Source organism: Salvelinus sp. IW2-2015, linkage group LG17 (assembly GCF_002910315.2).
Source record: "Salvelinus sp. IW2-2015 linkage group LG17, ASM291031v2, whole genome shotgun sequence".
Classification (NCBI taxonomy): domain Eukaryota; kingdom Metazoa; phylum Chordata; class Actinopteri; order Salmoniformes; family Salmonidae; genus Salvelinus; species Salvelinus sp. IW2-2015.
Window position 1 is genome coordinate 36,127,145 of NC_036857.1, and position 23,111 is coordinate 36,150,255.

General features: G+C 41.0%; 1 protein-coding gene across 1 annotated transcript; it reads left to right on the forward strand.

Annotated features, from left to right (window-relative positions):
- The first annotated feature begins 5,402 nt into the window (after positions 1 to 5,402).
- LOC111976769 (protein RER1) lies at positions 5,403 to 19,259 on the forward strand. The gene is made up of 7 exons (XM_024005881.2): positions 5,403 to 5,489; positions 8,191 to 8,276; positions 8,535 to 8,639; positions 9,349 to 9,445; positions 17,405 to 17,483; positions 18,204 to 18,339; positions 18,570 to 19,259. Exons 2-7 carry the CDS (start codon positions 8,196 to 8,198, stop codon positions 18,657 to 18,659), a joined length of 588 nt encoding a protein of 195 aa, XP_023861649.1. The 5' UTR covers positions 5,403 to 5,489; positions 8,191 to 8,195; the 3' UTR covers positions 18,660 to 19,259.
- The last annotated feature ends 3,852 nt before the right edge of the window (positions 19,260 to 23,111 follow it).

Genomic DNA, 23,111 nt, shown 5'->3' on the forward strand with positions numbered 1-23,111 from the left:
GCTCGTCCATTTTATTGTCCAAAGGTTGCATCTTTGCTAGCAGAATTGAGGGGGGGTTTATTCGTTCGCCTCCGACTCCTCAGAAGGCAGCCTGCCCTCCGGCCTCTTTTTCTCCGCCTCCTCTTCACGCAGATCACTGGGGTCGGGGCCTGTTCCCGAGGTAGCTGCATATCCTCCGCCTTGGGCYCGTCAGAGTCGTGAAAGAAGAAAAAGGATTCTGCTAGTCCGTGGTGAGTAATCGCAGTCCTGATGTCTAGAAGTTATTTTCGGTCATAAGAGACGGTAGCGGCAACATTATGTACAAAAATAGTAAGTTACAAACAACGCACATATACGAACAAAAAACACAATCGGTTGGGGGCACGTAAAACGTCTGCCTTCTGCTCCGGCGCCATCTTACAGGTATTGTATTAATATTAGTCCAGACGTGTCGCTCTGTTCTGGGCCAGCTGCAGCTTAATTAGGTCTTTATTTGCAGCACTTGACTATATGACTGGACAATAATAAAGATAAGATAAAACTAGAGCTTGCAGGACTTGCTTTGTGGAGTGTGGTGTCAAAAAATCTGATCATCTCTTTATTACAGACAGACCTCTCCATCTTTACAACCATTGAATCTATATGTTTTGACCATGACAGTTTACAATCTAAAGTAACAATAACTAATTTAGTCTCCTCAACTTGTTCAACAGCCACACCATTCATTACCAGATTCAGCTGAGGTCTAGAACATAGAGAATGATTTGTACCAAATACAATGCTCTTAGTTTAAAAGATGTTCAGGACCAGTTTATTCATGGCCTCCCATTCCAAAACAGACTGCAACTCTTTGTTAAGGGTTTCAGTGACTTCATTAGCTGTGGTTGCTGATGAGTATATGGTTGAATCATCAGCATACATGGACACACATGCTTTGTTTAATGCCAGTTGCAGGTCATTGGTATAAATCAAAATGAGTATAGGGCCTAGAGAGCTGCCCTGCAGTACACCACACTTTACATGTATTTATGCAAAAAAATAATAGGGAGAACAATGGAAATAAGTCCCCGACTTTATTGTGCAATCCTGGTCACTTTTGAAAATATTTGTACCCACTGACCACACACTGGTTGAATCTTTTTCACTCAGGACTCCTTCCACCATTTCACTCAGCCCCGCATGCACGCGACCACGCCTATTTCTATGGGCACAAGCACTGTTGCTGGAGACACATTTTGTTATTTAACTAGGCAAGTCAGTTAAGAACAAATTCTTATTTACAATGACCGCCTACTCCGGCCAAACCYGAACAACGCTGGGCCAATTGTGCTCCGCCCTATGGGACCCCAATCCCAGCTGGTTGTGATACAGCCTGGATTCAAACTGGGGTGTCTGTAGTGACGTCTCTAGCACTGAGATGCAGTGCCTTAGACCGCTGCTCCACTATAAAACATTTTGCCGTGTCTAATGTGTATTCATGGGATATTTGATTGACTCAAACATTACAACAAAATCTATRGGCAAAGAAACCTGGGCTAGTTGATCTGGACATTTCTGACAAGTTATAAATAGCTCTATAAGGTATGCAATGGCTGACATGATGCACTACCCAATTTTGAAGTTGCACCTTGCGCATTTCTACTTTTACAACTTTCAAGAGTAATAGTTCCTAGATTTTCTTTACCTTGATTTTGACAAAGTCAACGCTGAGATCAAGGTCTCTTCCAGATGAGACCTGTATAGCACCACAATACAATAAACACATTAAACTACACATTTATATACACAAAAAAATACATTAAAATACACAAAAAGCAAAACACAGTAATAAAAAAAACAGACACATTATTCAGTAAAAAGGTCCCATAACAACTGTCTGAAATTACCTAGTGGCTTCCTGCAGATTAGAGAGAGACAAGATCTGTTTCTGTAAAAAAAAAAAAAAAAAAGTTTCTTAACAAACTCAGTCGTATGTTTTGTTAACAATAAATCATTGCTTACCCAAATATCAAGGTATTTGTATGCAGGAAATGACTGTTATTTATCTAATCAACTAACTATGTTTAATTGTTACCTGTTCTGTGAAGGGAGTAGTACACAGCGTTATACAAGATTTTCAGTTCCTTGGCAATTTCTCGCATGGAATAGCCTTAATTTCTCAGAACAAGAATAGACTGATGAGTTTCAGAAGAAAGTCCTTTGTTTCTGGCCAATTTTAGGCCTGTAATCGAATCCACAAATGCTGATGCTCCAGATACTCAACTAATCTTTAATTTTGCTACTTTAAATCAGTACTACAGTTTTCAAACTGTGCTAACATAATTGCCAAAGGGTTTTCTAATGATCAATTAGCCTTTTAAAATGATCAACTTGGATTAGCTAACACAACGTGCCATTGGAACACAGGAGGTTGCTGGTTGCTGATAATGGGCCTCTGTACGCCTATGTAGATATTCCATAAAAAATCAGAAGTTTCCAGCTACAATAGTCATTTACAACATTAACCATGTCTACACAGTATTACGGATCAATTTAATGTTATTTTAATCGACAAAAATGTGCTATTCTTTCAAAAACAATTTCATTTCGAAGTGACCCCAAACTTTTGAATGGTAATGTATGACTCCGGAAAAAAATAGAAAGTGTTTTGCTAAGAGGGATGCTTGGGAAACCCCAACTCTGACATCATCCCATAGAAGTTTAAATGTAAAACAACTACGGTAAGGGTTAAGGTTAGGCTTAGGTAAGGGGTTATGATTAAAGTCAGGTTTATGCTAAGGGTTAGGGTTAATTTTAGGGTCGTCTCAAGTAACCCACTTAGCATCTGCCATATACAGTGCATTCGGAAAGTATTCAGACCCCTTGACTTTTTCCACATTTTGTTACGTTACAGCCTTATTCTGAAATGGATTACGTTGCTTTTTCCCCCACATCAATCTACACACAATACCCTATAATGAGTCAAAATGTGAGATTTTTGGTTCTAACCGCTGTGTCTTTGTGAGACGCAGAGTAGGTGAACGGATGATGTCCGCATGTGGGGTTCCCACCATGAAGCAAGGAGGAGGAGATATGATGGTGTCGGGGTGCTTTGCTGGTGACACTGTTGTGATTTATTTGGAATTCAAGGCACACTTAACCAGCATGGCTACCACAGCATTCTGCAGCGATACGCCATCCCATCTGGTTTGCGCTTAGTGGGACCAACATTTGTTTTTCAACTGGACAATGACCCAAAATACACCTCCAGGCTGTGTAAGGGCTATTTGACCAAGAAGGAGAGTGATGTAGTGATGCATCCGATGACCTGGCCTCAATAACCCAACCTCAACACAATTGAGATGGTTTGGGATGAGTTGGACAACAAAGTGAAGGTAAAGCAGCCAACAAGTGCTCAGCATATGTGTGAACTCCTTCAAGACTGTTGGAAAAGCATTCTAGGTGAAGCTGGTTGAGAGAATGCCAAGAGTGAGCAAAGTTGTCATCAAGGCAAAGGGTGGCTACTTTGAAGAATCTAGAATCTAAAATATATTTTGATTAGTTAAAMACTTTTTTGGTTACTACAGGATTCCATGTGTTATTTCAGAGTTTTGATGTCTTCACTATTATTCTATAATATAGAAAATAGTCCAAATAAAGAAAAACCATTGAATGAGTAGGTGTGTCCAAACGTTTGGCTGGTACTATAAGTATTCAGACCCTTTACTTAGTACTTTGTCGAAGCACCTTTGGCAGCAATTACAACCTTGAGACTTCTTGGGTATGATGCTACAAGATATACACACCTGTATTTGGGGAGTTTCTCCCATTCTTCTCTGTAGATCCTCTCAAGCTCTGTCGGGTGGGATGGGGAGCGTCATTGCACAGCTATTCTCAAGTCTCTCCAGAGATGTTCGATCGGGTTCAAGTCCGGACTCTGGCTGGGCCATTCAAGTGCATTCAGAGACTTGTCCCGAAGCCACTCTTGCGTTGTCTTGGCTGTGTGCTTAGGATCGCTGTCCTGTTGGAAGGTGACCCTTCACCTCAGCCTGAGGTCGAGAGCGCTCTGGAGCAGGTTTTCATCAAGGATCTCTCTGTACTTTGCTCCGTTCATCTTTCCCTAGATCCTGACTAGTCTCCCAGTCCCTGCCGCTGAAAAACATCTCCACAGTGTGATGCTGCCACCACCATGCTTTATCATGGGGATGGTGCCATGTTTCCTCCAGACTTGACGCTTGGCATTCAGGCAAAATAGTTCAATAGTTCAATCTTGGTTACATCAGACCAGAGAATTTTGTTTGTCTCATGTTCTGAGAGTCTTTAGTTGCCTTTTGGCAAACTCCAAGCGGGCTGTCATGTGCCTTTTATTGAGGAGTTGCTTCTGTCTGGCCACTGTACCATAAAGGCCTGATTGATGGAGTGCTGCAGAGATGGTTGTCCTTCTGGTAGGTTCTCCCATTTCCACAGGGGAACTCCTGAGCTCTGTCAGAGTGACCATCAGGTTCTTGGTCACCTCCCTGACCAAGGCCCTTCTCCCCCTTTAGCTCAGTTTGGCCGGGTGGCCAGCTCTAGGAAGAGTCTTGGTGGTTCCAATCTTCTTCCATTTCCATTGGGGACCTTCAATGCTGCATAAATGATCTGTGCCTCGACACGATCTTGTCTCGGCGCTCTACAGACAATTCCTTCAACCTCATGGCTTGGTTTTTGCCCTGACATACACTGTACACTGTGGGACCTTATAGATAGGTGTGTGCCTTTCCAAATCATGTCGAATCAATAGTATTTACCACAGTTGGACTCCAAACAAGTTGCAGATGATCAATGGAAAGAGGATGCACCTGAGCTCAATTTCAAGTCTCATAGCAAATGGTCTGAATACCTATGTAAATAAGATATGTCTGTTTTTTTTATACATTTGAAAACATTTTCACTTTTTCATTATGGGTTATTGTGTGCAGATTAATAAGGATTTTTATTTATTTAATCAATTTTAGAATAAGGCTGTAACATAACAAAATGTGGTTAAAGTCAGGGGGTCTGAATACTATACGAATGCATTGTAAGTAAGTTCCTTCAAACAGTTAATGACCCTCGTTCTAGTGAGTAAACATAAAACTTGTCAAAAGGTATGTGTACTCTGTCATATGCTGTATTATATTATTTTTAGAGAGAAAGAATAAGTAGGCTATTTAATTAGGGGCATTATTTTAGGCTACGTGAAAAGCAATTGAAAGTAAAGGTTTGGCTGGATTTTTTGTTGTGTCATAATTGTGTTGTGTCATATATAATTGTAGTTTATATTTTCCCATTGTCTTTTCAAATAAGTAGGTATTTTAAATTCTCCAGTGGCCAGGCAAAGTGCCACAAACCCCCTGTGCATCTCGCACACCGGTCCAGGGTTTTCTTTGCTCTTCTGATCTTGCCTGCCGTACTTTAAAGCGAGTCCTCGCGGAAGTACTGACGTGTTCACATTAGCCGAACCAGCACGAGAGGTAGTTAGGTAGAGCCGAGTGACACAGCGGCAGAATCAGGTAAGAAAACCCTGTCTTGCAGCAGTATGTCTGTCAGTAGGTGTGTGAACATATGTTCTTTAGTTTTCGTGGAATTAAGGGGACCAATACCAAAGTAATATTTCAATTGAAGTCCTCTCTAAATATGGTAACGAGAGGCTATGCCTATGCTAGCTAGAAAGGGCTCGGTTTCTAACCGGAAGTGAGTTGTCAAATTCACGAAGTTACTGCTGGTGGTTGTAGTTCAACTTCCCGCTGATTTGTAGCCATCAAAATGACAAGATTGAGATTAAAGACTACAATTTCCTTCTGTAAGGTAGCAGGGTTGAACTGTTTGATTCCCGCTGCACATTATGGGAAGTAGAGGGAATCCATCCGTGTTTCACACACACTGTTAGTGAAAGGTGGTTGTTTAAAAACTACACAAACCAAGAAGCTTTTTTCTAATGTTAGCCAACGTCACTCACTCTGCTTGCGAGACAGGAAAACATTTAATCAAAATTGCGCTATGAATAAAAAAACACAAATGCTAACCATCTCATCTCAAACACTATGAATAATTGTTTTAGCTGGCTACAGTAGCTAGCAACTGCATTCGTTTGCTCGCTAGCTAACCAGTAAACGATTCAACGTTGGAGAGCTAACTAGCCATTATGAGAAGAGACAGTCTATGTGAGCGACTCAACCCCACGATTTACGATGGAGTGGCGCGCCGACTAGTGTGTGGGCGGCCTGTTATGTTTTTAATACAAACTAATGATTTCAGCGCTATTCTTTGGGTGCTGAAATATGTCGTTTTTGACTCATTACATTTTGTGACTTCGGAACTCCAGTCTGCCCACACTAGTCGCCGCTCGTAAATCGTGGAGTTTAGTTTAATTCGGCTATCAAGTCTGTCATTATCAGCTAACTTCAGTCTCACAATAATTGGATGGCTGTTTGATAAGCAACGTGACATTTGACTAGAATGGAAATTAAAATGAAACTATTATCGTTTGAGCCGGTAGACCTTCCAAGGGGGCTAGCCCTATTACAAGCCAAGGACTTTGGGTGGGACGAGTTGGGATAACATTAAACCAGTACTTAGGCTTGAGGAGAAGGTATCTCCTCTGACGCCCATTATCCTTAAATTTCTAAGTCCCATTAATCAGCTCTGCAAATGTGATGTCAAAATAAGTTCAGTACACACCCAAAATATGGAGTTTCGCAGCAAATATCGTCTTTACTGCCGTTGTGCGCAGTATGTACTTGCAAAAAAATTCTACATCGTTTTTGACCAAGTGCATGAGCCAAATCCACAAATCAACCTAACACCAAATGTTGACATTAGGTTGATGTAGCTGACTTAACTCAATTCCATGGAGTTGAGCAGAGACCAGGCTTTGTGGAATTCAGCTACTACTACATCGAATCGCTCCCAAGGTCAATACTCAAACATTTACATTATGTAACGCTTACCATGATGTCCCTATGTTTGCCCTCTAGTTGCATGCCTTTCCTTGTTTGCTGAGATCCATACTTTTTCAGTAAACGTTAATGAAATACAACCACCGATTGTTTGCTCGTTGCTTTTAGATGGCATGTGCCAATTTGAATCTCAACAACCAGTTGGTTGTATTTGATTCATGTTTTATAAAAAAATATGGATYTCAGCAAACAAAGGCACTCAACTACACAAGATTAAACATAGGTACAAGGTAAGAATTTMATTTTTTGTTGTTGAAATGTTGACCTTGGGCAAATCAATTTAGTCAGAGCTGAATTCCAAAAAGCCTGGTCTCTGCTCAACTCTGTTCATGGAGTTCATCAGAAACTTCCTTTACGGACCTCCTGAAAGGCGCAGCGGTCTAAGGCACTGCATCGCACAGCTAGAGGCATCACTACAGACCTGAGTTTGATCCCGGGCTGTATCACAACTGGCCGTGATCAGGAATCTCATAGGGCAGCGCATAATTGGCCCAGCATCATCTGGGTTAGGGGAGGGTTTGGCCAGAAAGGGTTTACTCGGCACATTGCGCTCTAGCGACTCCTTGTGGTGGGCCAGACGCCTGCAGGTTGACCTCGGTCATCAGTTGAGCGGTGTTTCCTCTGACACATTGGTGCGGCTGGCTTCCGGGATAAGCGGGCGGTTGTTAAGAAGCGCGGCTTGTTTTGGGGGATGCATGACTCAACCTTCGCCTCCTGAGCACGTTGGGGAGATGCAGCGATGAGACAAGATTGTAATCGGGGTGAAAAAATATATAAATAAACTTCCTTTACCATGGAGTTGAGTTTAGTCAGCTAGGTTGATGAAGCATTGTTGTCGCTGTATGTGAGTTGTTGCCATGTTATTATATGTGGAAAAGGACTAACAGAATAAAGAAACTAGCTAGCTATATAGCTAGCCAATTCAAAAATTACTGTAGCCTACATGTTGGGTAAGGATGATCTGCCAGTGTTAGTACTGAATATCAATAGCCTATTTGCCAAATTGCTCTGAGCTGAAGGCCAAATATCCTCAGGCTCATCTGTCCACACATTATTTATATGCAGCAAATGTAGCCATGCTTTGAGTCACAGCCAGGCAAGACGTTCTTGTCTTGATAGCTCAACACATTGTGTCTATAACACCTTACTATAAACACTTTGTCTACAGATCCATACTCGCGTTGCAAACAAAAAGCCTGGTGGTGAAATCTGTTAAAGTAATACCTGTTAACAACCCTTTTCTCTCCTTCCACAGACAGAATGTCAGAAGGGGACAGTGTTGGTGAATCAATCCATGGGAAACCATCCACAATCGGAAGCTTCTTCACACGGGTTGGACAGGTACTGCTGCCAGGGCCTTTAGTTGTTCTCTCATCAAATGTCAAGAGGAAAGAAAACTAGGCTAAACCAAGGGAAACGCTGCCACCACTGTTTTGATAAAGATAACCATTGGACCCACTGTCACGGTGGTGCTGCATTGAAAAATTAGAAATTAAACTTCAGATAAGACGATGTGAAAATGTGACGCTTTATCTAATGTTTACTGTTGCGCTCCTGGTAATGGTTGTGCACTGTCTTTCTGGTTGGTGTCTTTTCCAGATCTATCAGTCATGGCTAGACAGGTCGACGCCGTTCTCCATAGGGCGATGGGGAGTCACTCTTTCGCTAACGGCCATCTACATGATCAGAGTGTACATATTACAGGTAGAGAAACACACCACACACAGGGCTTATGCTGGGTCACGTTCAGGAGGTTGCAACGTACTGAACACTACAGATAGAAGTGCCATGAGTAGAGCTGACATTTTCCCTTTCTCAGCATGTCAAAGAGGTATGTCTGTTCTGCACAATAKATTTCTATCTTAAGAGTTCCACGACATTTTGCCCTACTGAATATGCATCTGACGTGTTTTGAAGGTAGACTCTGTAATCTGGCGTCACCATATACAGTGCGACAACTTCCTCCTTTGACGAAAACAACAACAAAAGTCAAATCTGCCACGATTTGGGTATGCCTCAATGGAGGGAGCCTGTAACTGGCTTGTCAGATTTGAATTGTATTGTTTATGACTGATCATGTTGCTTTTCTGAGTTTGAACGTTAATATATTTTGGGGCTCTCCTAGGGTTCTGCAATGTGCCTTTAGGCGTAATATGCACTTGCACACATCCAAGGAGTAGAAGATCACTTTGGGCGCGTCTGTGTGAAAATGTAGGCTACTGTTTTCCCTTTAGACTAGTATTGCCCCAGATATTGTCAATGTGATACATTTGTGAATTATGTGAGGGAATACACGTTTACGCTTCTTTAATTTCCAGTTTGGAAAAGAGCGTCTGCTAAATGAGTAACATTTTAAAATGTAATGTATGAAATTCAAATGAACACTAATATAGGTTTTCTCTGCTCCCTCCAGGGTTGGTATATTGTAACGTACGCTCTGGGAATCTACCATCTCAACCTGTTCATCGCTTTTCTATCACCAAAAGTGGATCCATCAATGCTTGACGAAGGCAAGTTAGAGTTCACTGTAACATACGACATTCCTTTGGGTTGCAGTCATGTTTAAGATGTTTACTTTCTCACATAAAACGATGTACTTCTAGCGCTCACTCTTCATGAAGATACCCTCAAAGCACTCTCCATGTAGGACTGTGGCTCGAGACTATATTTAAGAAACTTTGACTAGGGGTGTGTATCTTTGGCCGACTACGCATCTTGATACACTGGTGTGTATATGATTCAGGAAAGATACATTATAGTTTGGGACGATTCAATACTATATGTTTCAGTTTTCATCCTTATGACTAAACAAAGACTATTAAAAATCACATTTTCTAATTGGGTGATTCTCAAGAAACTCGCCGTTCACAAAATTCTCCTCTTGGATCACTAAGATTAGATCTGTATTTATCTATTTCATAATTATGTTTATTAATGAGATTGTCATTTACAACAATTTCCACATCTACCAATGCAAAAATGATCATTACTGCAACAGTTTTAGAAGTCCAAAGTAGTAATAACAAAKACATTTCTACTATTTGTTTTAGCATTCCTCACTTAATGAAAAGGCCTGAGTTAAACATGACACGGACATATTTCAAATGTAATTATTATTTTGTAACTTCTCATTACCGCTACACAACCTTTTCTGAATCTTGTGTATACATGGTATTTTCACGTACACATTTAGATAAAGGCATAGTATCAGATTAAGCCCAAATAACTAGAGTACATTTTATTTGTTCTAATAGTTTTCAATGTTGGTGCATTACGGTGTTGGTGCAGCAGGTTTCAGAGATGATAATGCGTGTTTGATAGTTGGCGATTTAAAAATTATACTGAGCTCTATTAGAGATTAGATATACTTTTGTATATATAGTGTACAGTTGAAGTCGGAAGTTTACATACACCTTAGCCAAATACATTTAAACTCAGTTTTTCACAATTCCTGACATTTTAATCCTAGTAAAAATTCCCTGTCTTAGGTCAGTTAGGATCACCACTTTGTTTTAAGAATGTAAAATGTCAGAATAATACCTTGACTTTGTTGTCCTTAAGCCATTTTGCCACAACTTTGGAAGTATGCTTGGGGTCATTGTCCATTTGGAAGACCCATTTGCGACCAAGCTTTAACTTCCTGACTGATGTCTTGAGATGTTGCTTCAATATATCCACATAATTTTCCTACCTCATGATGCAATCTATTTTGTGAAGTGCACCAGTCCCTCCTGCAGCAAAGCACCCCCACAACATGATGCTGCCACCCCCGTGCATCACGGTCGGGATGGTGTTCTTCGGCTTGCAAGCATCCCCCTTTTTCCTCCAAACATAACAATGGTCATTATACATTTACATTACATTTACGTCATTTAGCAGACGCTCTTATCCAGAGCGACTTACAAATTGGAAAGTTCATACATATTCATCCTGGTCCCCCCGTGGGGAATGAACCCACAACCCTGGCGTTGCAAGCGCCATGCTCTACCAACTGAGCCACACGGGATTATGGCCAAACAGTTCTATTTTTGTTTCATCAGATCAGAGCACATTTCTCCAAAAAGTACGATCTTTGTCCCCATGTGCAATTGCAAACCGTAGTCTGGCTTTTTTATGGCGGTTTTGGAGCAGTGGCTTCTTCCTTGCTGTGTGGCCTTTCAGGTTATGTCGATATAGGATCGTTTTGCTGTGGATATAGATACTTTTGTACCTGTTTTCTCCAGCATCTTCACAAGGTCCTTTGCTGTAGTTCTGGGATTGATTTGCACTTTTTGCACCAAAGTACGTTCATCTCTAGAGACAGAACGCGTCTCCTTCCTGAGCGGTATGACGGCTGCATGGTCCCCTGGTGTTTATACTTGCGTACTATTGTTTGTACAGATGAACGTGGTACCTTCAAGCGTTTGGAGGATGAACCAGACTTGTGGAGGTCTACAATTTTTTTCTGAGGTCTTGGCTGATTTCTTTTGATTTTCCCATGATGTTAAGCAAAGAGGCACTGAGTTTGAAGGTAGGCCTTGAAATGCATCCACAGGTACACCTCCAATTGACTCAGATTATGTCAATTAGCCTATCAGAAGCTTCTAAAGCCATGACATAATTTTCTAGAATTTTCCAAGCTGCTTAAAGGCACAGTCAACTTAGTATATGTAATCTTCTGACCCACTGGAATTGTGATRCAGTGAATTATAATTGAAATAATCTGTCTGTAAACAATTGTTGGAAAAATGACTTGTGTCATGCACAAAGTAGATGTCCTAACCGACTTGCCAAAACTATAGTTTGTTAACAAGAAATTTGTGGAGTGGTTGAAAAACAAGTTAATGACTCCAACCTAAGTGTATATAAACTTCCGACTTCAACTGTATGTGGACACCCCTTCAAATTAGTGGATTTGGCTATTTCAGCTACACTCGTTGCTGATGGGTGTATACAATCGAGCACACAGCCATGCGATCTCCATAGACAAACATTAGCAGTAGACTGGCCTTACTGAAGAGCTCAATGACTTTCCACGCTTCACCGTCATAGGATGCCACCTTTCCAACAAGTCAGTTCGTCAAAGTTCTGCCCTGCTAGAGCTGCACCRGTCAACTTTAAGTGCTGTTATTGGGAGGTGGAAACATCTAGGAGCATCAACGGCTCAGCCACGAAGTGGTAGGCCATACAAGCTCACAGAATGGAACCTCCGAAGCGCGTAAAAATCGTCTGTCCTTGGTTGCAACACTCACTACACTGCMTCTGGAAGCAACGTCAACAGAGTAACTGTTCGTTGGGAGCTTCATGAAATGGTTTCCATGGCTGAACAGCCACACGCAAGCCTAAGATCACCATGCGCAATGCCAAGCGTTGGCTGGAGTGGTGTAAGGCTCGCCGCCATTGGACTCTGGAGCAGTGGAAACGCGTTCTTTGGAGTGATGAATCACGCTTCACCATCTAGCAGTCCGACGGCCGAATCTGGGTTTGGCGGATGCCAGGAGAACATTACCTGYCCCATTGCATAGTGCCAACTGTAAAGTTTGGTGGAGGAATAATGGTCTGGGGCTGTTTTTCAGGGTTCGGGCCATGCCCCTTAGTTGCAGTGAAGGGAAATCTTAACATTACAGCTTACAATGACATTCTAGACAATTCTATGCTTCAGTTTGGGGAAGAACCTTTCCTGTTTTAGCATGACAATGCCCCTGTGCACAAAGCAAGGTCCATACAGAAATGGTTTGTCGAGATCGGTGTGGAAGAACTTGACTGGCCTGCACAGAGCCCTGACTTGTACCCCATCAAACAGCTTTGGGATGAATTGGAATGCCGACTGCGAGCCAGGCCTAATCGCCCAACCTCAGTGCCCGTCCTCACTAATGCTCTTGTGGCTGAATGGAAGCAAGTCCCCGCAGCAATATTCCAACATCTAGTGGAAAGCCTTCCCAGAAGAGTAGAGGCTGTTATAGCAGCAAAGTGGGACCAACTCCATATTAATGCCCATGATTTTGGAATGGGATGTTTGACGAGCAGGTGTCCACATACTTTTGGTCATGTACTGTATCATGGGTGAATAAAACTTTATTTAAAAAAAMGTTTTTTTACTGAAACTTGAAAAAGTCTTAAGGTAATGGCAAACATGTCCACAGACAGTGTTTTTACTTAATACATATTTAGTTTAATGTGAATTTCAAATGGTATACAATTTATGATTGATCAAGTCAAATGTTATTGGTCACATACACATGGTTAGCAGATGTTAATGCGAGTGTAGCGAAATGCTTGTGCTTCTAGTTCCGACAGTGCAGCAATATCCAAACTACAGCAAGTGTTTTATTCGAATACATTAGGTTTATCGAAAGTAAAATTGTATAAAAGGAACTGAATTTATGGATGCATTTTGGTAATGAGAATTTGGGGTGAAAATGTCAAATTCAGGCTCATATTTATTTGAAATGAGACACTATGCCTAAACTAGGCACCTTAGTCTTCAGAATGATTGCAGATGCAACATGGTTTTCTAAGTCCATTTGCAACTGTCAAACTGGTATCATGAGAATTACTCATTTCTGAAAACATTGCCATTGATATAGGCTAATGCCAAAATTAGATCACAAAATTCAGATATGTTACAGTTCAGTTCACCTACATGCAATATTTTGGATAACGGTTTGTTTACTTTGCCCTCACCAGACTTGCTAATTAAAAATTTGGAAATGCATTTGGTAAGTGGCGTCTATTGTGCAAGGTTATTTTAAGGCTGGGATTGTGACCGAATCGGGGGGGGTCGTCTCATACCAGTTCTCAGAAAGTATTGGTGAATAGTTAAACCTACTCTGTACACTCAAGCAGACTTTCTTTAAGTATGGTTTGTGACCCACCTGTTAACGGTGGGTTGCGACGTGTCACAGTAAATGTATAATTATTTAATTCATTACCGGAATTAATTTGGCCAAGTGCAATTGCGCTCTATGGTCAGTGCTCTCTCTGCTTAGCAGGGGTGTCTCTGCTCATTTTGGTATCTGCGGGAGTGGGAGGGAGACGCCGGTGTGCTTTGCAGTTTGATCTGGTTTCTGCAGTTTTATTGAAGATCACTGCAGCGCTGTCTTTCAGCAGCAGATGATGCGCTGTCAGCCACTGATTTGTTATTCTCACTCGCCATCACTCACCGCTGTCATCAAATGGACTCAAGCTAGCCACAAGTTCTGACTGAGCTCATACACCACAAATACAGCGTTGAGTTTCTCTCATGCAAACTTTGAGAAATGGTGAGGAGCACCCACAGTGTGTTTTATGCGGGAAGTGCTAAGTAATGAGTCTCTCAAAACAAACATTAAAACGACACATCCGACCAAACATCCACAGCATGATGGTAAACCCAGAGAATTTTTTTCAGACAGGGCACAATGCTTCAGGAGACAGTGCTTCGACAGTGGAAAAGTAAGTCAGCTAGCAAGGCATTGTTGTCATTTTATAACAGGTGATGATAAGCAGAAATAAGGGAGCACTAACTCTCAGTAGTAAATGTGAATTTCTCTTTCAAAAAATCCMCTTGTACACAGCTAAGAGCTAGCTAATGTTAGCAAAAGCAAGTTAGCTACTGTACTTAAAAAAATWAAAAAAAWAATAATTCACTAGCGAAGTCAGTTAAGAACAAATAATTGTTTTACAATGATGGCCTACCAGAAGGCCTCCTGCGGGGACAAAACACACAACGATGAGACGACAACACTACATAAAGAGAGACGACAACAGCATGGTAGCAACACAACATGATAGCRGCACAAAACATGGTACAAATATTATTGGGTACAGACAACCAGCACAAAGACAACAGTGCATCACGCGAAGCAGCCACAACTGTCAGTAAGAGTGTCCATGATTGAGTCTTTGAATGAAGAGATTGAGATAAAAACTGTCCAGTTTGAGTGTTTGTTGCAGCTCGTTCCAGTCACTAGCTGCAGCGAACTGACAAGAGGAGCGACCAAGGGATGTGTGTGATTTGGGGCCTTTTAACAGAATGCGACTGTCAGAATGGGTGTTGTATGTGAAGGATGAGAGCTGCAGTAGATATCTCAGATGGGGGGGGGGGGAGTGAGGCCTAAGAGGGTTTTATAAATAAGCATCAACCGATGGGTCTTGCGACGGGTATACAGAGATGACCAGTTTACAGAAGAGTATAGAGTGCAGTGATGAAATCTAATGGCTGAATGGTAAAGAACATCTAGCCGCTCGAGAGAACCCTTATCTGCCGATCTATAAATGATTTCTCCGTAATCTAGTATGGGTAGAATGGCCATCTGAATCAGGGTTAGTTTTGCAGCTGGGGTGAAAGAGGAGGGATTACGATAGAGGAATCCAAGTCTAGATTTAACTTTAGCCTGCAGCTTTGAGAGAAGGACAGTGTACTGTCTAGCCATACTCCCAAGTACATGTATGAGGTGACTACCTCAAGCTCTAAACCCTCCAAGGTAGTAATCACACCTGTGGGGAGAGGGGCATTCTTCTTACCAAACCACATGACCTTTGTTTTGGAGGTGTTCAGAACAAGGTTAAGGCAGAGAAAGCTTGTTGGACACTAAGAAAGCTTTGTTGTAGAGCGTTTAACACAATCCGGGTAGGGGCCAGCTGAGTATGACTGACTATCATCTGCATATAAATGGATGAAAGATCTTCCTACTGCCTGAGCTATGTTGTTGATGTAAATTGAGAAGATCGTGGGGCCTAGGATCGACCCTTGGGGTACTCCCTTGATGTGCAGTGGCTGAGACTGCAGATGTTCTGACTTTATACACTGCACTCTTTGAGAGAGGTAGTTAGCAAACCAGGCCAAAGACCCCTCAGAGACACCAATATTCCTTAGCCCGGCCCACAAGAATGGAATGGTCTACCGTATCATAAGCTTTGGCCAAGTCAATAAAAAGAGCAGCACAACATTGCTTAGAATCAAGGGCAATAGTGACATCATTGAGGACCTTTTAAGGTTGCAGTGACACATCCATAACCTGAGCGAAAACCAGATTGCATACCAGAGAGAATACTATAGACATCAAGAAAGCCAGTTAGTTGATTGACAAGTTTTTCCAACACTTTTGATAAACAAGGCAAAATAGAAATTGGCCTATAACAGTTAGGATCAGCTTTATCTCCCCCTTTAAATAAAGGAAGCACCGTGGCTAACTTCCAAGCAATGGGAACCTCCCCAGAGAGGAGAGACGGGCTTGGTGACGATAAGTGCTGCAACCTTAAAGAAAGAATMTGACCCAGATGTTTTTTGGGGGTCAAGTTTAAAACTTCTTCAGGATTGGTGGGTCCCCTGCGGGACGGTTGAGCTAACATAGGCTAATGTGATTAACATGAGGTTGTAAGTAACAAGAACATTTCCCAGGACATAGACATATCTGATATTGGCAGAAAGCTTACATTTTGCACTGTCCAATTTACAGTAGCTAATACAGTGAAAGAATATCATACTATTGTTTGAGGAGAGTGCACAGTTTTGAACATGAAAAGATATGAATAAACAAATTAGGCACATTTGGACAGTCTTGATACAACATTTAACACAAATGCAATGGTTCATTGGGATCAGTCTTAAACTTGCAYATATACTGCTGTCATCTWGTGGCCAAAATCTCAATTGCACCTGAGCTGGAATAATACATTATGGCCTTTCTCTTGCATTTCAAAGATGATGGTACAAAATAAATACAAAAACTTTGTATTATCTTTTACCAGATCTAATGTGTTATAGTCTCCTACATTCCTTTCACAGTTCCACAAACTTCAAAGTGTTTCCTTTCAAATGTTACCAAGAATATGCATATCCTTGCTTCAGGGCCTGAGCTACAGGCAGTTTTTCATCTGTATTGTTACTTAGGGTTGTATTATCAAACTGAGCCTGTGTGATGTGATCAATCTGTTTATTCCTGTTCAGAATGAAAATGATTTATTGTATTTTAACAGCAACAGTTCCAATCTAGACATTTGTACGAGTTAATGGGGAAAATAAACATGAAATTATATTTATATGGGTATTTAATTTCATTGTTATTTGTTTTTGTCTATATTGCATTTGTTTTAGGCATAAGGGAAATGAAATATACCGATAATTACATATAGTCGCATGTTTTCATAAGCTTGGGTCCCAGGAAAACAGACTTTCTAATTTGGTTCCCAGGCTGAAAAAGTTTAAGAACCCCTGCACTAGAGAAACAAGATATTGGAGAGCTCCTTTCCTTTCAATGTGATGAGAGTAACTTAGAAAGGTATTTCTTTGGAAGCTCTTGGGTTACTATGTAAATACTATTTAAAATGCCTTTAGTGACATTTTGGTATTTAAAACCGAATGCAAAGTGTCTACACCAGTGCTCTTATCGGGATTCTATTTAGAGCCGTTTTGAAACTCTGTAGTCACTGTTCTTGTTTTGAGTCCATTTGATTGGCTAGCAACGTGATCCTCGCTGTAACTTTGCTCCCCCTCCATTCACCTGTAGATGAGGGCCCGGCGCTCCCCACCAAGCAGAACGAGGAGTTCCGTCCGTTCATCAGGAGGTTGCCTGAATTCAAATTCTGGTGAGATCCCCCAAGGACCACACCATCTCTAGCTGTCATCTACCCAGCTTGGCCTGTCACTGAACTGGACTGAGTTACAGGCTTGTGCATCATTTGTGCCCACTATTTCAGTGTCCTGTCGGAATATTCCACAAATCTTTGAGTGAATGATGTCACACAGAAAATACACACAATCCATGGAAAGTGAGAACACCCATATTAACGTAGTACACTGACATGTACAATACTGTGTTCTATGTCCCACTATTCAATAGCCTGGTTCACAGAAAATACCTCCTGCACACTGTCCCTTGCAAATTCTCTCCTTTTTATTCTGTTTACTCACCAAGTAGCCAGCTCACCCACCAATGTGAAGATATTCTTGGCCTGTGGAAGTATATTTCCAATAGGACACGGCACTAGGATTGCTCTACGAACTTTTACAATACAATGTAGCCTAGCTTTCCAGTGCAGAGCTGTATCGTTGTACATACTTTCCTTACTATCAAGGCCATTTCATTCTCAACCTGAACCTATAACAACAATGCTAATATGTACCGGAGGTGGCACTGACAAGTATGTTGTTGCCCATACTTATTTTGATGGTAGGAAACAGAAATATCTCGTGCTTAGCGTTGTAGTTTACTTGTGCTTTCTTTACCACTGTCTACAGGAAAGGAACTTACTATCGTTAACGCTGACTTTTTTGTTGTGTGCATGTGTTTTTTCTTTTGTCTTCAGGCATTCGGCAACAAAAGGCATCGTCATCGCCATGATTTGCACGTTCTTTGAAGCCTTCAATGTGCCAGTGTTCTGGCCCATACTTGTAATGTACTTCATCATGCTTTTCTGTATCACCATGAAGAGGCAGATCAAGGTAAGGGAAACCCAGATGACGCTGCTGCTTACTCTGCATGATATATAGTTGTGTCAGACAATTCAAAGCTAAATGGATCACAGTCATACAATCCTAATGAATTCCTCTGCTCTTGATATGTATCTGTAATTAATCATGCTTGTCAATCTTCAAGATGTTTCACCTAGAATTCAGTCAATAAGAACATCATGTGAATGTGGCTAATTTTATTTTTCTTCTCCTACTTTCAGCATATGGTCAAGTACAGATACCTCCCCTTCACACACGGGAAGAGGACTTACAGAAGCAAGGAAGAAACCGGGAAACCTTTTGCTAGTTAAAATCAAACCCTCCCCCTTAACCCCCCCTTGAGAATTAAAAGTTATGGAAAAATAGTATATGTGGGTAAAAGGGGTCAGTGATTGTCTGAGGGGGGAAAAAGATACAATAAATAGGTTTGATCCAAAATGTTGACAGTATTGGATGGTAGTAGTGCTGAGGATTGACGTAATCACAAGAACACGCTGCCTTTGGTTATTATGGGGATGGGGAGTCATCTCTCAGCCGCGGGATACCGTTGTCTTTGGTCAGTGGATGAAACGCAGTGCCGCCCTTTGCCTTGTAACCCCCTGGGGTAAGTATGAACTCTGCTGGAGGGGGCGCCACTGGACGGATTGCAGGAGAAATTCAGTTGTGGATTCTTAATGACGCTCCATTTCTAACTGCTGGCTCCAAGCGAAATACAACTACTTTTGATTAAAGACATGGTACCTACTCGTTTATAACGTGTACTTGTGGGAAGTCCTTAGGTTTAGAATGAAATAACCTGATTAGATGTACTTTTTATTTTAATTTAATTGATTTAAATTGATGTGGGTCTATGATCAAGTGTACTTTTGCACTGTCTTGAGACTCACATCAGAAATGTTCCTTTATGTAAAGCAGTTAATTTTTAGTGACTGGTTACCCTTCAGTTGAACACGAATTCACTACATACAGTACAGAACCATCGTCCAACCATCTGTTGATGGCACAAGCAGTGATTTAGGTATAGGAGATTGGCTAGATAACAAGTTAGCGAAGAGTGAAAACGCTGCATGGCTAGGACAGAGTTGGTGTACTTTCCAGAGAATATCATCATGGAGAATTATGAAATGTCATGTTTTTTACAACATTATGTACAGAGAGGTTTAAGAAAGCCCAGTTCAAGTTGTGTGGCTGCTAAAAAGAGAAAAAAAAAGTATTATTAATTTGTTACTGTTTTTCCCTCCGTAGCCATAGAATCCCTTTTGTGTTTAWTCCCTCTGCTTTCCCGTCATGTCAAACATACGATTTGCTTGTACAGTTGAAGAGAACTGTAATTGTCATTCAGCACTCTTGGATACTAAATGACAGATTACTTTACGTATGGGGAAGTAAATCAAGTAGTTAAACTTCAGATTTATGCTTTGCGCCCCCTGTGAATATACTTTTTTGGGTTCAGATTTCTTAAAATGTACATCAGTATCATACTCTTATTCAAATTATTATTTCCTTCCAAAAAAGTTATCCCCTGAAAGACCATATCCTTTGAACAAGCAGTTTAGGCAACTGTTTACAAACTAGGGTGTATTCCATTCAAATCTAGTAGCTTGATACTCACATTCTGTATTTTTCTTTTGACAAATGTGGTAATAGTCTAATCATTCCAAACAAAAATTATTTTATCTTTTGCAGAGGACACATAAGAAAAAGTGAGATTTGAGAGCTTTTAATGTAACAAATGAATGAAGGGGGTATGCTGGGGATCTTATGAAAAGTGTGCGGTAGTATTTTTGGTAACCAGAGACATTTTGGAAAACCTTTGATCAGCAATAGGGAAGGGGGAAAAAAATTAAAATCCTGTCAAAGTACATAGTGTTTCAAGGGTTTATATCTATTTTAAAGATTACATTTGTTTTGAGATTTATTTAACATTTTTTTTCTTCAAACAACTGTTGAACAAGTGTTCCAAGTCATCGTATGTCATTTAAAAATAAAACTAGTAAAATTGATTTCTAGATTTATAAACTTTCTCATGAAAGAGATTGCATGTTCTTGGTTGCTCTTGTGCTGCAATTATAAACAAAAAAAGATTTTAATAACTTTTAAGTGTAATTTTTTTCACTCCAAATGCTATTAAAGAGACTGTGTCCCTTCAAATTAGGTGTGGCTGTTTCTGCTTCATGTTTTTGGATCTCACTGACATTTGTCTGTTAACTTTAATCCATTCCTGCTTTTAGAAGTAACCATTAGGGCGGTAGGTAGACCAGCGGAGATGGACAGTTCGATTCCCGGGCCAGGCACTGGAAAAATAGGGGGAATTGATCTGGCAACTGGAGGGCTGCTGGGTTCACATCTTAAAGACCTCCCCCTACTGTTGGGCTCTTGAACAAGGCCATTAACCCCACAACTTGCTCTCCATCCAGGGGAGCTGCTCGTCTCAACTGTATGTGATGTTGGTGTGGACACAGGCACTCTGCCTTCACATGTAGTATCTGAAGAAAACAATGCTGTAGCATCTCCTAGCCCTGCAGGTAATGCACTACCTGAATAATTCTCTTGCCCAGCCTCTGAGTTTAAACTGGATAGAGAATATATACTGGGAGGACTTTGACATTCATCATGCCAGCAGCTCAGTTCTTTACAACAGACCGGAGACTGGATTGCTCTCAGTACTGTAGCACAACATACGTTTCCACATTCAGGGAACTCCAAACTCTAGACCTGGAGAGACATTGGGTGTGCAGGGTTGTTTTTTTTACAGCCCAACTTAATTAAGCAATGCTTGTACTGAATACAAAGGTCATTATTGTAAACTGTTCTGTTGGTTTGGAATAAAAGCCTGCATACCCAGTTGGAGTTGGAGACCCCTGAGTTAAATAATAACACATTTAAGTAAAGTGAAATGTCGTTCATAGTACTGTAAATGTATTATACTGGGGCTATTCAACTATATTCTTACAGTGGCCAGATTTGAAWTTTTTTATTTACAGAGGTGGCAGACATTTTTTACATGGGATTACTCTTCCTAAAAACTGGTATAAACAACAATGCAGAAACATAATTATAATCTTATGAAGCCCTTTTATTAAAATTAAATAGGGATAAAAGTTCATTTTAAGTGCTTTAATATTAGCCTAATTCAGTGCATTAAATTGTTTAAATAATGGAACACATTTGTACTTACAGTGCATTCGGAAAGTACTCAGACCCCTTAACTTTTTTCACATTTTGTTACGTTACAGCCTTATTCTAAAATGGATAAATTAAAAAAAATCTTTACCTACACGCAATACCCCATAATGACAAAGTGAAAACAGGTAGACATTTTTGCACATTTATTAAAAAGAAAAAACTGAAATTCCTTATTTATGTAAGTATTCAGACCCTTTGCTATGAGACCTGAAATTGAGCTCAGTGTTTCCATTGATCATCCTTGAGATGTTTCTACAACTTGATTGGAGTCCACCTGTGGTAAATTCAATTGATTGGACATGACTTGGAAAGGCACACACCTGTCTATATAAGGTCCCACAGTTGGCAGTGCATGTCAGAGCAAAAACCAAGCCATGAGGTCAAAGGAATTGTCCGTAGAGCGCCGAGACAGGATTGTGTCAAGGTGCAGATCTGGGGAAGGTTATCAAAAAATGTCTGCAGCATTGAAGGTCCCCAAGAACACAGTGGCCTCCATCATTCTTAAAATTGAAGTTTTGAACCAAGAAATAAAATTCTTAAATTCTWAAAATGGAAGGTGACCAAGAAATCAATTGTAACTGACAGAGCTCCAGCGATTCTCCCATCTGGAGATGGGAGAACCTTCCAGAAGGACAACCATCTCTGCAGCACTCCAACAATCAGGCCTTTATGGTAGAGTGGCCAGACAGAAGCAACTCCTCAATAAAAGGCACATGACAGCCCACTTGAGGTTTGACAAAGGGCACCTAAAGACTCTCAGACCATGAGAAACAAGATTCTCTGGTCTGATGTAACCAAGATTGAACTTTTTGGCCTGAATGTCAAGTCTGGAGGAGACCTGGCACCATCCCTAAGGTGAAGCATGGTGGTGGCAGCATCATGCTGTTTTTCAGTGACAGGGACTGGGAGACTAGTCAGGATCGAGGCAAAGATGTACAGAGAGATCCTTGATGTAAACCTGCTCCAGAGCGCTCAGGACCTCAGACTGGGGTGAAGGTTCACCTTCCAACAGGACAACAACCCTTAGCACACAGCCAAGGTAACGCGGAATGGCTTCGGGACAAGTCTCTGAATGTCCTTGAGTGGCCCACCCAGAGCCCGGGACTTGAACCCGATCGAACATCTCTGGAGAGACCTGGAGAGACCTGAAAATAGCTGTGCAGCAACGCTCCCCATCCAACCTGACAGAGCTTGAGGATCTGCATAGAAGAATGGGGGGAAAACTCCCCAAATACAGGTGTGCCAAGCTTGTAACGTCATACCCAAGAAGACTGTAATCGCTGCCAAAGGTGCTTCAACAAAGTACTGAATAAAGGGTCAACTAATCCACATTACTTATGTAAATGTGATATTTCAGATTTATTTTATTTATTAGCAAAAATGTCAACCTGTGTTTGCTTTGTCATTAGAGTATTGTGTGTAGATTAATGGGGAAAAAACGAATACATTTTAGAATACGGCTGTAACCTAACAAAATGTGCAAAAAGTCAAAGGGTCTGAATACTTTCCGACGGCACTGTACATCGTAGTAGGTATAACATACCTCCTTACATGTTACCAAACCGCCCATGTTGCGT